Source organism: Chaetura pelagica, unplaced genomic scaffold (genome assembly GCF_000747805.2).
Source record: "Chaetura pelagica isolate M959 unplaced genomic scaffold, ChaPel_1.0 scaffold574, whole genome shotgun sequence".
NCBI classification, from domain to species: Eukaryota; Metazoa; Chordata; class Aves; order Apodiformes; family Apodidae; genus Chaetura; species Chaetura pelagica.
The window spans coordinates 44,754-61,469 of NW_009953076.1; the positions used below are offsets into that span (position 1 = coordinate 44,754).

The 16,716-nt window shown below is 44.6% G+C and overlaps 1 protein-coding gene across 1 annotated transcript in view; it reads left to right on the forward strand.

Annotated features, from left to right (window-relative positions):
* LOC104388069 (dymeclin-like) overlaps window positions 1-16,118 on the forward strand; it is a gene marked incomplete at both ends in the record, with an annotated part of 59,827 nt that extends 43,709 nt beyond the window's left edge. Inside the window, 4 exons of the mRNA XM_009996877.1 lie at window positions 335-513; window positions 8,957-9,082; window positions 15,395-15,508; window positions 16,024-16,118. Coding sequence (XP_009995179.1) covers window positions 335-513; window positions 8,957-9,082; window positions 15,395-15,508; window positions 16,024-16,118 — 514 coding nt within the window. The remainder of the gene's footprint in view (window positions 1-334; window positions 514-8,956; window positions 9,083-15,394; window positions 15,509-16,023) is intronic.
* Between the last annotated feature and the right edge of the window lie 598 nt (window positions 16,119-16,716).

Here is a 16,716-nt window from a genome sequence, read left to right on the forward strand (position 1 = left end):
ATCCTTCCCCCTCATCCCATCCCTCCCTGCCCTTGTCCCAAGCCCCTCCCCAGCTTTCCTGGAGCCCCTTCAGGCACTGGAAGGTGCTCTAAGGTCTCCCTGGAGCCTCACATGGGAGGACAACCTCAGCTTTTTGGCACAGCTGAAGCATCATGAGACCCTGTGAAGGTTTATGACCACTAGTGATAAGAGTTAAAGATGAGTTTTATTTCCTTCTTACTATGCTATCTGTATAAAATATTCCCCCCCCCCCGAGATGGTTATAAAATTTACAAAACAGCTGGATGTTAAATGCCTTGGTTAAAGAGAGTTTTGTTTTTTTTCTTTATTTCAGATAGCTCTGCTTTCTCCTCATCAAATCCCCACACTTTCCAGATTAATTTTAACCAGTTTATACCAGCTCTGTGTGAACAGCAGAAATCTGATCAAGCAACTCTTCTGTTGTACATGCTCCTGCATCAAAATGGCAACGTCCGGACCTACGTGTTGGCACGAACTGACATAGAAAACCTTGTAAGTCTTGCTCTGCTTGCTCTTCTCATCACCAGGGGTTGGTTCTGGAAGCTTGGGGGTCAGCATTGTTTGCTCTTTGGTGGGGACAGTAGGTTCTGGCTCACTGATTTGCCAGGTCTAGCTCTCTCATTTTTATTACATCATCTCTGGAGTGTGATGTTACACATGTCACTGCAGGAAAAGCTGGTACTGATCAAGCCACTGTGTTGTTTTTGAGTCCCTCTTTCTCAGTCCCATTCTCTGGTCTAGGTCACACCTGTTGATCTCTGGTCATGGTGGAAACAAACTGATAGCAGGTATAATGCTACTCATTATATTAGATTTAGTTTATTTATATTCAGACCAAAAACTTAAACAAACTGCATGCATAACCTGCCTGCTTGCTGTTTTTGAGGCAGTTTGGCCAGCAGGTCAAGGGAGGGGATTGTCCCACTCTGCTGTAGTGAGAACCTCATGCAGGGCTGGGGCCAGGGCTGGGGTCCCCAACACAGGAAGGACATGGATCTCTCGGAGTGAGTCCAGAGGAGGCCACGGAGATGATGAGAGGGCTGGAGCAGCTCTGCTCTGGAGACAGGCTGGGAGAGTTGGGTGTTCAGCCTGGAGAAGAGAAGGCTCCAGGGAAGCTGGGGAGGGGCTTGGGACAAGGGCAGGAGTGAGAGGATGAGTGGGATGGATTAAAACTGGCAGAGGAGAGATTTAGGTTGGACATGAGGAGGAAATTCTTTGCTGTGAGGGTGGTGAGACCCTGGCCCAGGTTGCCCAGAGAAGCTGTGGCTGCCCCATCCCTGGCAGTGTTGAAGGGCAGGTTGGATGGGGCTTGGAGCAACCTGGGCTGGTGGGAGGTGTCCCTGCCCATGCTTGAGGGTTTGGGACGTGACTAATCTCCCAAATGTCTTAGCAGGGTTGAGCTGAGGTTGAAACTCCTCAAGGAGCAGCTGAGTGATTTTACAGAAATGCAACTGTAGTGACTTTTTAGCTGCTTTAAATAGGACTGTAGTTAGAGGCCAGTACAACATATACCTGGTATAGTTTTTGTAGGTTAGAAATTAGCTTACTCTCCCCACTCGATTTAGTTATGTTACAAACCACTAACAAATCTTACTTATTAAAAAAGCATTTCCTTTAATAAGATAATGGCTCTCTGAGGGAGTTGGTAACAAATAGGGAACCCTTTCCATTTTAATATTTGAAATCTTGCCAGGTAATTGGATCCCTTGCCTGTTTGATAGGAGATATGGAATGAGTTTGGTCTCAGTCCAAGTTCCAGCAGATGTGTTGCTAAAATCAGAGTTAATAGACACCACTGTTGGCACACTGGGGTGAGATGTTTGGTATTGAATTGATATTGAATGGCCATAAGCTCTTCAGAAGGGACAGGCAGGGAAGGAGAGCTGGTGGAGTGGCCCTGGATGTCAGGGAGGGTTTTGATTGCATAGAACTTGACAAATGTGATGGTGACATCAAGTTCCTATGCGTAAGGATTAGAAGGAAGGCAAACAAGGCAGCCATCCTGTTGGGAATGTGTTGCAGGCCACCCAACCAGGATGAGGAGGCTGATGAGATGTTCTACAGGCAGTTGGCAAAAGTCTTCAAGTTGCCAACCCTTGCCCTTGCAGGGGACTTCAATTCACCAGAAGTCTGCTGGAAATAAAGCACAGCAGAGTAGAAACAGTCTTCAGAGGTTCCTAGAATGTGTGGAAGATAACTTCCTGACTTAGCTGGTAAATGAGCCTACCAGGGGAGGTGCCTCTCTAGACCTACTGTTTACAAACAGGGAAGGACTGGTAGGTGATATGGTGGTTGGAGGCCATCTTGGGCTTAGCAACCATGAAATGGTAGAATTCTCAATTCATAGAATCATAGAATCACAGAATGGTTTGGGTTAGAGGGCACCTTAAAGCCCCTCAGTTTCCAACCTCCCTGCTATGAGCAGGGACATCTCCCACTAGACCAGGTTTCACAAGCCTCATCCAACCTGGCCTTGAACACCTCCAGGGAGGGGGCAGCCATAACCTCCCTGGGCAACCTGTTCCAGTGCCTTCCTACCCTGATGATGAAGAATTTCTTCTTGATCTCTAAGCTAAATCTCCCCTCTTTCAGTTTAAAACCATCACCCCTTGTCCTATCACTGCCCTCTCTGGTGAAAAGCCCCTCCCCAGCTTTCCTGGAGCCCCTCCAGGCACTGGAAAGTGCTCTAAGGTCTCCCCTGGAGCCTTCTCTTCTCCAGGCTGAACATCCCAACTCTCTCAGCCTGTCTCCAGAGCAAAGCTGCTCCAGCCTTCTAATCATCCTCGTGGCCCTTCTGTGGACCCTCTCCAACAGCTTCATGTCTCTCTTGTGCTGAGGGCTCCAGAGCTGGACACAGCACTCCAAGTGGGGTCTCACCAGAGCAGAGTAGAGGGGCAGAATCATCTTCCTGGCCCTGTTGGCCCACAGTTTTTGGGAAGTAAGGATGGGCATCAGTAAAAATGTTACTGTGGACTTCCAGAGGGCAGACTTCAGACTGTTTAGGACACTGGTTGGGAGTGTCCCTTCGGAGACTGTCCTGAAGAGCAAATAAGCCCAAGAAGGCTGCAGGGCAGGATGTCCCCATATGTCCTAAAATGAGGTGTCAGGGAAGATGACCAGCTTGGCTGAACAGGGAGCCCTGGAACAGGCTGCCCAGGGAGGTAGTGGTCTCACTATCCCTGGAGATGTTCAAGAAGCATTTAGATGTTGCACTTCAGAATACAGTTTAGCAGTTGTGATAGTTGGATTATGGTTGGACTCAATCTTGAAGGTCTCTTCAAATCTTAATGATTTTATGGTTCAAAACTGAACTCCTCCTGTGTAGTCCAGTGCAGATTGTGTAGCTGAGGACAGGAATTCTGTGAACAAATGGTCATTTTTAATTTTCAGGGCTGTTAGTGTGTGTTATGACATGTTTGACACCTGCTCACCTTCTTAATTATCTTCAGGGAAATCAGGTTTAGGTGTGTGCATTGTGTGAGAATTATGATGTCTGTTCCACTGTAAAACTTGCAGGAAAAGCAAGAGGTGCATGTGTCCAAACAGCTCCAGGTGCTCTTGGGGGATATTTTCATATATTATCACCAATCTTCCTTCCCCTTCCAAACAAAACAAATCAGAAAATCCCAGAAATAATCAGTGACATTAACCACTTTGTGGGGAACAAGCTGAGAGAATTGAGAAAAGCATCACTGAAAAGTCAGCAGCATGTTGGCATATTTTGTATTTAATACTAAAATTGGAAACTCTCTCCTCTCCTTGAACTCTTCATGCTTTTTGTGATCACTCCTGACATGTTACACCTTGGTCCAATCCTCTTGATTCTGCTGGCTGGTAGGTAAGGATGAGTGGCAACCAACTGAGAGGAGCAGCTTGAATTGCTTAATCATACAAACACAGAAGGGACTTGGGGGGCTGGAAGGGTTACTGGGCAGAGCAATCATGATCTCCTAATTACAACCCTGTGGTGAAAAAGGCTAATTTAGTAAATGAGACAAAGGGGCAGGAGTAATTAAGCTGTTTTTTTCCTTCCCTATATGGCAACTGCAGGAGTGGTGAATGCTGTTCTGGTGCTGTGGTACTAAACTTCCTAAAATATTTACAGGCTCTTGAGAAATTGAGAGAATGTAGAGAAACATGAGGGGGGGGGGGTTGGCTTTAAAATGAACAACAATACTGGGAGAGGCTTAAAAAGCTGATGTTAGTTGAGTTGGTCAGAAAAGAGCTTGAGAAGCATCAGGATGTGTCTGTGGCTTCACAAGGAGAAAGCTTGGAAGGGAAAGGACTCTCTGCTTGTTGAGGGAGGTGTGCTGAGAACTAAAGGCTGGAGGTTGAAGCCCACACCAGAGGAAACCAGTGAAGGTAATGAATTCAGAGGCAAAACACTGTTCTCTCTGGGTGTCTTTCAGTGAGGGTGGGTGGCTTTTGGGAGGCTTCTTCATACTGAGGCAGTTGGGTGAAGTGTAAGAGCCTGTGCTACATGAGAAATGAGGCCAGCTGAGTGCTCATCTTAGACTTTGAGGGGTTTTGCAGGTTGTTTCTGTCACACTGCACTCAGTGTCTCACATGTGCTGTGTTTTTTCCGCTATTTAATACTTCCTGGATTTGGTGCCCAGGAAATATCACTAGCAGATGTTGAGGGACATTTCCTAGGGGAGGTGTGAAATGTCTTTGCTCTTTTGTAACTTCAGTTTTATTTGTAAATGGATTCAGTGTGGTTTTATTAGCTGATGGAATAGGTGATGTCTCAGCTTGCTTCCTTGTTTGCATATGAATCTGCCTCTGTCAGTTAGATGTAAAGACCATCTTCTGTTGCGCTTTAGAATGCGTTGTTTTTGCTCTTACAACAGACTTGGTAGAATCACAGAATCATCGGGGTTGGAAGGGACCTCTGGAGATCATGAAGTCCAACCCCCCTGCTGCAGGCAGGTCACACAGGAACGTGTCCAGATGGGTCTGGAAAGTCTCCAGAGAAGGAGACTCCACAACCTCTCTGGGCAGCCTGTCTCAGGGCTCTGTCACCCTCCCAGGAAAGAACTTTCTCCTCATGTTGAGGTGGAACTTCCTGTGTTGTCACTTGGGGCCGTTTCCCCTCATCCTGTCCCAGGCACCACTGAACAGAGACTGGCCCATTCTTGACACCCACCCTGCAGATATTGATAGACATTCATCAGGTCCCCTCTCAGCCTTCTCTTTTTCAAACTCTCAGCCTTTATGAACAAAAAGGATATTTGTGTGTCTTCCCCAATTTGCAGCATGTCTCTTGGTGTCATGTTCTAAAAGAACTGGGCTAAGTACCTGATGCCATTAGGGATCTTCACGTCTGGAATTTGGCAATAGGAAATTTGGGATTTCAGTCTTATTGAAAGTACCTGCAAGGACCCCCATCCCTGGAAACATTCCAGGTCAGGTTGGATGGGGCTCTAAGCAACCTGATCTAGTTGCAGATGTCCCTGCTCATTGCTAAGCTGTGCTGTACATTTTGTTGCTGGTCAACGAGTCTGAACTGAAATAATGGATGTGCTGCTGTATTTCTCTATGGTAAAGCAGTATGTTTTCCTGTGGTCTAAATATGGCTTAAGCAGGTCACTCGTGTGGCTTTGCAGCCTTGTACTTTGTTGGATACTGAAGAGAAGCTATTTTCAAACTCTCTGCTGGATAAATTGTTCTTTGCCTTGGACTGAATGTAGCACCTGCAGTTTTCAATATCTGTTTTTACATGCTGCTTTTTTGGGGGATTAAAAGTTACTTTTTCATAGAATCCTAGCAAGCCAGGTTGGAAGGAAGCTCAAAGATCATCTGGTCCAACCTTTCTAGGTACTACTGTAGTTTATATGAGGTGGCCTCAGCACCCTTTCAAGCTGAGAGTTAAACTGTCCAATGTGGAGGGATCTACCACTTCCCTTAGGAGACTATTCCAATATTTGATTTTCCTCATGGTGACATTTGAATGGTGTCTGTGTCTTGCCAGTTAAAAGCTGCTCCTGATGGAGGAGTGTTAGTAATTGTCTAGTAATGATGGGTCCTCTTTACCAAGGAACAAAGTGATGGAACAAGAGGAAATGGGCTCCAGTGGTGCCAGGGGAGGTTGAGATTGGATCTTGGGCAGCATTTCTTGCTGGCCAGGGTTGTCAGGCCCTGGCCCAGGCTGCCCAGGGCAGGGCTGGAGTTCCCATCCCTGGAGGGGTTTCCAAGCCGTGTAGATGTGGTGCTGAGGGCCATGGGTCAGTGGCGGCCTGGGCAGGGCTGGGTTGGACTTGGAGGTCTTTTCCAACCAAAATGGTTCTATGATTCTAAGTGGCTGCCATCAGTACCTGGATGGGTAGTGTCAGTGTCTAAGAAGATAGAAGTTTTAATATATAAGAAGAACATAAAAGTCTGGAAAAACATTTTTCTTACAAGATTTGATTACAGTTCTTGATAGTTTTTAATATAGTTCAAATTTTAATCTCCCAACTCTTTTATTTTCTAAGTGGTGGCTTGTCAAATAGTTGGTTTTTTTCTGAGCACAGTGATATTTTTCCTAAAGATGTGTTCCTTAGGAATCAAAATACAAAGGAGAAATGTGTTCAGAGGAGGAAGGGGTCTAGGAACTGGGTGAATTGGTGCAGTTTTCATGTGGAAATGGCAAAGGGAGAGAGTTGCTGTTTTTGTCCTTGAGTTTGGACAGGTATGTTATGGAGAGGAGTCTAAATAAGAGGTGGAAAGGAAAACATGGCCATGGAAGTAGAGATGGGAAGAGACTTGAAAATTCCTTTAAGCTCATACAGTGCAAAGCTCTGTCCACTATAAATATTGGAAATGGAAATCATTTAAACAATGGACAGTGATGTATGTTTCTTTTTCCCACATCCAAAGGGAAGGACTGATTTTTGATCTGTGCTAAGTAGATAACTCTAGGATGACTTAGTCTTTGATCTCAAGACATCTATTCTCCATACACAAGGAGATCAGCTCCAGTTTTACTTGAGGAGAGATGCTTGTGGAGGATCCTTTGAAATGGTGAAGGGAGGATATTTGAAAGAGGGGAGATTTAGATGGGATATTAGGAGGAAATTATTTTATGTGAGGGTGGTGAGACCCTGGCCCAGGTTGCCCAGAGAAGCTGTGGCTGCCCCATCCCTGGCAGTGTTGAAGGGCAGGTTGGATGGGGCTTGGAGCAACCTGGGCTGGTGGGAGGTGTCCCTGCCCATGCAGGGGGTTGGAACTGGATGATCTTAGAGGTCCCTTCCAACCCAAATCGTTAAATGATTCTATGGAGGAATTTTGCAATGAGGAAGTATTTTTTGACCCTTGCTTTTGTTGTGGTATTACCTTTGACCCTGCCCAAAACATCTGCCAGAAGGTCTTGTGTCCTGCAGTATTTACCTCAATCTCTTAGGTTCTAATAGGAACTGGTGTGTGTTTTTATATGTTCCAACTGTTTTGGGTGGTAAGAGAACATTTTGCTAACTTCAGAGGCTTTTGAAGCACTCTGTGTCCTGGCCCCTCACCAGAATAGGTTTCACATGATTCCCCCTGCTGCAGTCAGCCTGTTATGAAAAACAGTGAGTCTTTAGGTGTCTGGAAGCTTCTTGGAACAAATTCTACATCTCATCCACTATGGATGGAATGGAGAGTTTTCTTCCAGTTCCTTTTTTTCCAGGGTATTTTGTTCTTTATGTCTATTTCTGCAGCCTGGGGGAGCCACATTGTACTGAGCCAGTGGAAAGCTAATTTTCAGTTGGTAGAGAGACAGCATTTGCATCTGGATTAACTTTAGACTAGCATTCAGGTATGCTTGCTAGTGCAGTGAAATCTCATGTTCATTATTGCAAGACTTTGGCTTAAGCTGTTCATCCTGGTGGAAATGTTGCAAGAACTTGGGCTGAACTCTCATTGTAATGTCAGTTCTCTTTGGCTGCCTCTTATCTAGAATTGGAAAACCATGGCCTTTTCTTGTCTTCACCCACCCCAAACTGATTCTTTTTTGGGATTATATTTCCACACAGCAAAATGGGATTTGAGTTGCAGGTCTCCAGATGCCTTTTTGTACCTCAGGTCTAAAATGGCTGTTTATATTTGATGAGAAAAGTCATAGAATCATAGAATGGGTTGGGTTGGAAGGGACATTGAAGATCATCTAGTTCCAACCCCCTGCATGGGCAGGGACACCTCCCACCAGCTCAGGTTGCTCCAAGCCCCATCCAACCTGCCCTTCAACACTGCCAGGGATGGGGCAGCCACAGCTTCTCTGGGCAACCTGGGCCAGGGTCTCACCACCCTCACAGCAAAGAATTTCCTCCTCATGTCTCACCTAAATCTCCCCTCTTGCAGTTTAAGGCCATTTCCTCTCATCCCATCCCTCCCTGCCCTTGTCCCAAGCCCCTCCCCAGCTTTCCTGGAGCCCCTTCAGGCACTGGAAGGGGCTCTAAGGTCTCCCTGGAGCCTTCTCTTCTCCAGACTGACACCCAACTCTCCCAGCCTGTCTTCATGGGAGTGCTGCTCCAGCCCTTGGATCATCTTTGTGGTCTTCCTCCTTTCAGACCTGGCTTGTGTTAGCACCAGTGGTTAAAACCAATTATTTTCCTGCTTGAATGTTTGAAAATCTTGTTTAACAATTGTATTTTCCCGTAGTCTAGAGGGGAACTAAAGGTTTCAGGGCCTACGGTAAACTGGTATGGCTGGAAATCTCATTAGGAATTGAAATTCCATGCCTGACCACAAGAAAGAATTGGTTTTGACTCTTGTGCAAGCAAAATAAAACAGATGGAAGGTGCTTAAACAATGCACGTCACTGTTTAGGGTGTTTATTTCAAGAGGGAGAAAGTGCTAAAGGGAGAAAGTGATATTGTTGAGGACAGGGTGATGCACAGGAGGTTTGGAGGTCTCCTCTGTTTGTCTGAGGTATTTGAAAGACTAAACTAATCCACAGGTTTTTTTTCGTTCCGTACAGGTTCTGCCAATTCTGGAAATCCTGTATCACGTTGAAGAAAGGAATTCCCACCATGTTTACATGGCTCTGATCATCCTGCTGATCCTGACTGAGGATGATGGTTTCAATCGATCCATTCATGAAGTGGTGAGTTGTTGTTTTGGTAAATAAGTCTTCACCTCTAAAAGCTCTTTCAATATTTATTTCTGTAGAGATGCATCTGTCTTGTTTCCTCAACAAGAGGCTGTGGTGGTCCAGATTTGTTGGGACATACATATTTATTTCTTAGGGACTAACCCAAAAGTCTCTTCTTGTAGAGAAGGTGCTGCATATACCTCTTTTTCTGTCTTTTTGGTGGTTTCTCTTGCAAATGAACATAGTAATAGCCAGGCAGGCTGCCTCAAAGGTGTTGAGTGTTTGCCATGGAAGTGGTGAGGTTAGAAAAACACAAAAACGAGGAACCTTTTTTTTTCCTCTGGAAAAATTTTGCCTAACCAGTTTGATGCAGCTGAGAGAAGCTTTGAGTGGAGTTTTATTTTCCAGGCTGAATGTTTCTTCCTTCCTTGGCATTTCCTTTTCTGCCTTTCTTCTAGATTAATGTCTATTTTATGTTGTCCATATAAATATGATCCAGAAATTTACTACCTCTGATGGGCCTTCACCATCTGTGCTGGAGAACACCTTAGATAATTCTGTCCTAGTGTCCTGGCTTCTAAAGCTATGACAGTGCAGAATAAATCTGCGCTGATTATATTTAATTTTTGGACTAAGACATGGAAACTCTCTTATTTGTTTCAATTCATGAAATGCAAAAAGCTGGAAGCAAGTTTTGAGGTATCTAAACAGAACTTTAGTCCCAGGTAAATTTCCAGCCTGTTTTAGGAGGGAATTGTCTTGCATGGTTTGTTTGGGGTTTTTTTTGGTGCGAAGTGGCAGAGAGTTGGAGTATTTAGTCTCTGCAATTTCAGATTATTTCCTAAAGCTCTGTACATGGAAAGCAAGAAGAGATGATGTTTAGATGTAATTTTCTGGGAAGAATTTATAGGAAGCAGCTTCTAGGAGGGGCACTTGGAGTATCATAGAATCATAGAATCTTAGGGGTTGGAAGGGACCTTGAAAGATCATCTAGTCCAACCCCCCTGCCAGAGCAGGGTCACCTGGAGTACATCACACAGGAACGCATCCAGGCGGGTTTTGAATGTCTCCAGTGAAGGAGACTCCACAACCTCCCTGGGCAGCCTGTCCCAGGGCTCTGTCACTCTCACAGTAAAAAAATTTTATTCAGATATTTACCTCGAACCTCCTATGCTCCAATTTACACCCATTACCCCTTGTCCTATCACTGATCATCACTGAGAAAAGCCTAACTCCATCTCCCTGACACTCACCCCTTACATATTTGTAAACATTGATGAGGTCACCCCTCAGTCTCCTTTTCTCCAAGCTAAAGAGACCCAGCTCCCTCAGCCTTTCCTCATAAGGGAGATGTTCCACTCCCTTAATCATCTTCGTAGCTCTGCGCTGGACTCTTTCAAGCAGTTCCCTGTCCTTCTTGAACTGAGGGGCCCAGAACTGGACACAATACTCCAGATGTGGCCTCACCAATGCAGAATAGAGGGGGAGGAGAACCTCTCTTGACCTACTAACCTCACCCTTTCTAATGCACCCCAGGATGCCATTGGCCTTCTTGGCCACAAGGGCACATTGCTGGCTCATGGTCATCCTCCTGTCCAGCAGGACCCCCAGGTCTCTTTCACCTACACTACTCTCCAGCAGTTCAGCCCCCAACCTGTACTGGGACATGGTGTTGTTCTTTCCTAAATGCAAAACTCTACACTTCCCCTTGTTGAATTTCATCATGTTTCTCCCCGCCCAACTCTCCAGCCTGTCTAAGTCTCTCTGAATGGCAGCACAGCCTTCTGGTGTGTCAGCCACTCCTCCCAGCTTAATGTCATCAGCAAACTTGCTGAGGGTACATTCTGTACCCTCATCCAGGTCGTTGATGAAGATGTTGAACAACACCGGTCCCAGTACCGACCCCTGTACCCATGTAAATCATTGAAACAGCATTTTCCTGCAGCTTCTCCTGCTTCACCTTTTTGTGCCTTGAACCTGCACATAAACATCTACACCTGATGTATGTTTTTCGCTTCTGTAGCTCACAAAGTGAGCTTGTTGGGACTTAGGGTACAGCATACAAGGTTCCTCTCCTACCTCAGTCGCTTCCCCCATTCATTCCTCGTTCATTTTCAAGGCTTTGCACATGATCTTCCAATAAATTCCTTACTGGATAAGTAAAAGTGGGAGATTTCCCTCCAATTATTAACAAGGCTCCAGCTGTGGAATGAAAACATAAATCAGATTTTCCTCTCCAGTTTATTCTTGCCTTTGTAACCAACCCTGCCAGTGGAGTTGTAATGTTTCCTGTGCAACGTGAATATGAGTTTACTGCTCTCAAAACCAACCCCCACCTTGTTCCTTTTACCCTGCACTGATTTTTTTTTTTTTTTTCCCCACTCCTTTGTTTCTTCCATCTTCTTCTCCATTTAATATTTGAATTTAATCTAGGTTTTCATTTACTGCTGTTTCCTTTTAATCTGTGGTTTTGTTTTCGCATTCTGGAGTGTCTGGTGAGAAGCATCCATTTATTCATAGTGTTATGTGGCCAGAGTTTTGCTTCTTAGTTGGATGATGACAGGAGGCTATGAAGTGCCTGATCCTGTAGTCCTGTAGAGCTTTTCCTCTCAGCCCTTCTGCAGAAAAACCTGGGAAAACTGATATTTGACCGTTAAAAACCAATGGAGTTCTATGGCACTACAGAGGATAGGTGTGGAATCACCTCAGTTCTTTCTCCTGTGCTCCTCTTTTCCTTACTGTTCTTTCATAGAATCACAGGGGTTGGAAAGGACCTCTGGAGATCATCAAGTCCAACCCCCCTGCTGCAGCAGGAACACCCAGGGCAGGTCACACAGGAACGTGTCCAGATGGGTCTGGAAAGTCTCCAGAGAAGGAGACTCCACAACCTCTCTGGGCAGCCTGTCTCAGGGCTCTGTCACCCTCCCAGGAAAGAACTTTCTCCTCATGTTGAGGTGCAACTTCCTGTGTTGTCACTTGGGGCCGTTTCCCCTCGTCCTGTCCCAGGCACCACTGAACAGAGACTGGCCCATTCTTGACACCCACCCTGCAGATATTGATAGACATTCATCAGGTCCCCTCTCAGCCTTCTCTTCTCCAGACTAAACAGCCCCAGGTCTCTCAGCCTTTCCTCATCAGGGAGATGTTCCAGTCCCCTCATCATCCTTGTAGCCTCCCTTGGACTCTTCCCAGCAAATCCCTGTCCCTCTGGAACTGGGGAGCCCAGAACTGGACACAATCCTCCAGATGTGGTCTCACCAGGGCAGAGTAGATGGGGAGAATCCCAGACAAATCACTTTCCCTTGGCCATCTTTTCAAATTCTTTAAGCAGGTGTTTCCAGGTATGAATTACCAAGTTACTGTTCAAAACCTACAGCATAAAAGAAGAAATCAGCCATACACTTCCTTAAATATTATCTCCACATCTCCTAAAGGAGGATGTTAGAGGGCAGCACAAGGAATGGAGTCAGGAAGGGTTCTGTAGGTATTTCTAGTGCCAGTTAGAGAATCATCTCTAAGGTCTCCCTGGAGCCTTTTCTTCTCCAGGCTGAACAGTCCCAACTCCCTCAGCCTCTCTTCATAGCAGAGCTGTTCCAGCCCTGTGATCATCTTTGTGGCCCTTCTCTGAACCTTCTCCATGTCTTTCCTGTGCTGAGAACTCCAGAGCTGGACTCAGTACTCCAGGTGGGGTCTCACCAGAGCAGATATGGTAAATAAAAACCAGTATTGAGCTGTGTGGGCTCTAGAATAACCTACCTAGTGGAAGGTTGATCGCTTGAGTCATGCAAAGCAGAACTAAAAATATGTTTTTTGTTTTTTTTTTTTAAATCATTGTTTCAGTGTAGGCTCTGAAGACCAATGATGTTTTGGCAACAGGATGGGATCACTCACTTCTTTCCAGTTCCAATACTATGCTGTGGTTCATAATTTCCATCCCAGTTATAAAACAAATTAAATGGGTATTTCAATGTGTTGTGTGTAATGTTGGGGGGGAAAGAAATCCCAGGTTTAATGACTGATGATAGGGGTTGCAAAGTTAATACCATGTCTTCTCTTTGCAAGCTCAAGTACGTTCTCTTTTCAGCTCAGCTTTCAAACTCCTTGGCCTTTGTTTCTGTTCCTTGTCCAAAAAAACTAACCTGCCAAGATGCAAATTGAATATTGAAGTAATTCCAAAATGTTTTTCACAGATCCAGGCTTTGGGCTGAATGGAAGAAGCTGTGTTAGTAAAATAGTTCTTGGTCTCCTGTTTCCTTCTCAAATCCACAGACTTCCTCTGAGCTGAGCATTGGGTGTGACTACTAATCCCCTTAAATATGTAACATAGACAATTTCAAACCATAAAATTACATCTGTGGAAGGGAAGAACTTGGGGTGACCATTTGGGATTCCAGGTTTGGGCTCTGTTAGGGAGTAGCAACCAAGTGACTGCACCATTTGTGCAGGCTTTAAACTCATCTCCAGGTGCTGTTCTTCAAATATTACTGATGTTAATGTCTAAATATGATTTTAGTTTTGATTTCCAGATGCCCCTTCTTTTTCCAAACTAGAATTATGGGTCTTTCCAGCAGGATTGATCTGAATGTCTCAGACAGGAGGAGTAAATGGTATAAAATCAATCACTTCCAGTGTTTCCTTCCCCTCTGTCTTCTGCAAGTCAAGCAATGGCCAACTCTCTCCATCTCCTTAGAGGACATGGATTGCTACTTCTCCATCCTTCTCTCTTCCAGAAAGAAGAGGTTTATTTGATTGAGCTTGTTAGTGGGAGGAAGGAATTGGAAGAGCAGAAATGATGTAAAACAAAGGGTGTCACTTCTTTTTACTCATCCAAAGAAGAGGTGAGAAGAGAGTTGATAGTCAGAAGTGGGTTTATGTAACTTGCTGAGAGAAGAAGTGAATAAAGGTGATTAGTGAGGTTGATTATGAGTCTGTGATTATGAGGTTTGGATTGAAATGTAATTTATTTTCATTGAGCATCAAGTTTCAATGAAATGTACTTAATACACCAAAGATGACATTATGCAGAGTGATACTTTTGTGTGCAATAGTCCTCGTTAAACAAATTTCTATTTTGACCCAGAATAACCCTGAATTGATAGAGGACCTTCTCCATGCTTTTAGGGCAGTTCCTGTTGGCTCGTTTTTTACCAGTCCTTTAAAGCTTTTTTGTGCTTATATTTGTCTCACCACCCTCGCAGGAAAGAATTTCCTCCTCATGTCTCACCTCAATCTCCCCTCTGCCAGTTTTAATCCATTCCCCCTCATCCCATCCCTCCCTGCCCTTGTCCCAAGCCCCTCCCCAGCTTTCCTGGAGCCCCTTCAGGCACTGGAAGGTGCTCTAAGGTCTCCCTGGAGCCTTCTCTTCTCCAGGCTGAACACCCCAACTCTCCCAGCCTGTCCCAGCTGCTCCAGCCCTCTCATCTTTATGGCCTCCTCCAGACTTGCTCCAGGAGCTCCATGTCCTTCTTATGTCCTTATTGCTCCATGTTGAGCAGCTGAATGTTCTAAGAGGAAAAAGTGGATTGATTCTCCTTCTGTATTAAACTCAGTCATATCATAAAATGTTTTGAGTTGGAAGGGTTCTTAAAGACCATCCAGTTCCAACCCCTCCTGCATGGGCAGGGACACCTCCCACCAGCCCAGGTTGCTCCAAGCCCCATCCAACCTGCCCTTCAACACTTCCAGGGTGGGAAGTGGTAGTAGACTTCTGCCTGGTAGTGGACTTCATTCAGCCTGGTAGTGGAGAGCACTGGAAGATATGAAGCTCTTAACCTTGGCTTTCTCTGGCCTGGCAGGGGAAGAGACCTCTCATCTGGCAAGAGAAAGGCTTTGTCAACAGTTAACTTCTCCATCTGCCCCACGACCTTCAGTGTGTGTGTGCTCTTGTCCATCAGTCAGAGCTTGTGCATGGTGCCTCTTGCCCAACTTGTCATGAGGGAAAATGGGAGGGAATTGGCAGCATTTTTTGGCTATTTTGGGTGGAACTGGAGACTTTGGAAAGGGTATGATCAAAAAGAAGAAAGGAGTGTGATGGCAAAGAGCATAGGAATTAAGGAATTGCCAGATTTAATCAGCTTTCTACACTTAGGGTGTTTTCACATGGTTTTAAATAAAGTTGATGAGATCTATCAGGTGATAATACTGCAGAGATGTCTTATTTATTTATTTATTCTTATTATTCTTTTAGAATAGAATAACTTAGCTCACATTGAAGGCTGGAAGCTAATTTACATGATTTAAGGATTGCATGAGTCCAGACAATTTTCAGTGTTCTTCTTCAGACCTCCATGCTGAAGAACCTTGTCCTTTTTTGGCTTTTTTCAGGTATTGAAAAATATCACTTGGTATGCTGAACGTGTCTTAACTGAGATCTCACTTGGGAGTCTCCTGATATTAGTGGTGATAAGAACCATCCAGTACAACATGACACGGACCAGGGTAAGTTCTTATGCACCTGGTGTGGGTTTCCACCTTCAGGGGCATCAATTTCACTTCAAACAGGGTGAGGTTCTTCAGTCTGTTGCAACCAATTGGCAGGGATTTTCAAGCCATGTAGATGAGGCACTTCAAGACACACTCTAGTGGGCAAATTTTTTAAAAATTACTTTTTCGGGGTGAGTTTGATGGTTGGACATGATGATCTTGGAGGTCTTTTCTGACCATGACAGTTCTGTGATTGATGTTTATACACACACTCTATATGAAGCAGTCCCTCTTTTATAAGCTTTATAAGTTAAGAGAACATCTTGAAACCATCACCAAGTAGATACACTTGAAATGTCTTCTCTCTGCTTTTGACCATGTCCTTTACAACAACACGTGTTACTCAGGCTTTTCAGTGATTCCTGCAAGAAGTGTCAACATGTATCAAAGCAACAATTTGATGTCTTTTTTTTTCTTCTTTCTTTCTTTCTTTCTTTCCTTTTTTTTTTTTTCTCTTTGTTTCCTGACAGGACAAATATCTTCACACCAATTGTCTGGCAGCCTTAGCAAACATGTCAGCACAGTTCCGCTCACTTCACCAGTATGCTGCTCAGAGGATCATCAGGTAAATATGAACCCTCAGAAAGAAACTTCACTTGAAAGCCACTTTTGCTGCAACTCAAGGGTAGAGGAGCTTGAGTTTTAAATGCCTGAATAGGTACTAATGAACTAAACAGCTGAAATGATAACTGGCTAATGAAATGATCCCAGAATAAATCATGTTTGCTTTAAACTTGAATCTGAGTCTGAAAAATTTCTGACTTGGAGCCTCTTAACTCAGGAGCTGCTTTCAACCTGGAAGTTTTTCAGGGATTGGTATGAATTTTGCTTTTCCTAGTCATGTATCACCTTATTATAAAAATGCTCTGAGTGGTGGGTCTCAAATAATATGCAGACTGGATTTTCAACTTGCTTTGCTTCTTTTTGCCATGTCTGCCAAAAGGTCTGTCAGTTAAATCAGCCCTAACGCAATGGTCAGTTGGTGATGAGGCCCTGCAAATATGAGCAATAAAACCTACACATTTGCCCTTGGGCTGATCAGATTTATTAGCTTGTATAATTATTAAATAGTTAATATCTGATCTGATTATGAAACAAGGACATAACTTTAAAGAAGTTGATACTGAAGTTAGTTCTTCCTATGTTGTGTCTGCCACTTTGTA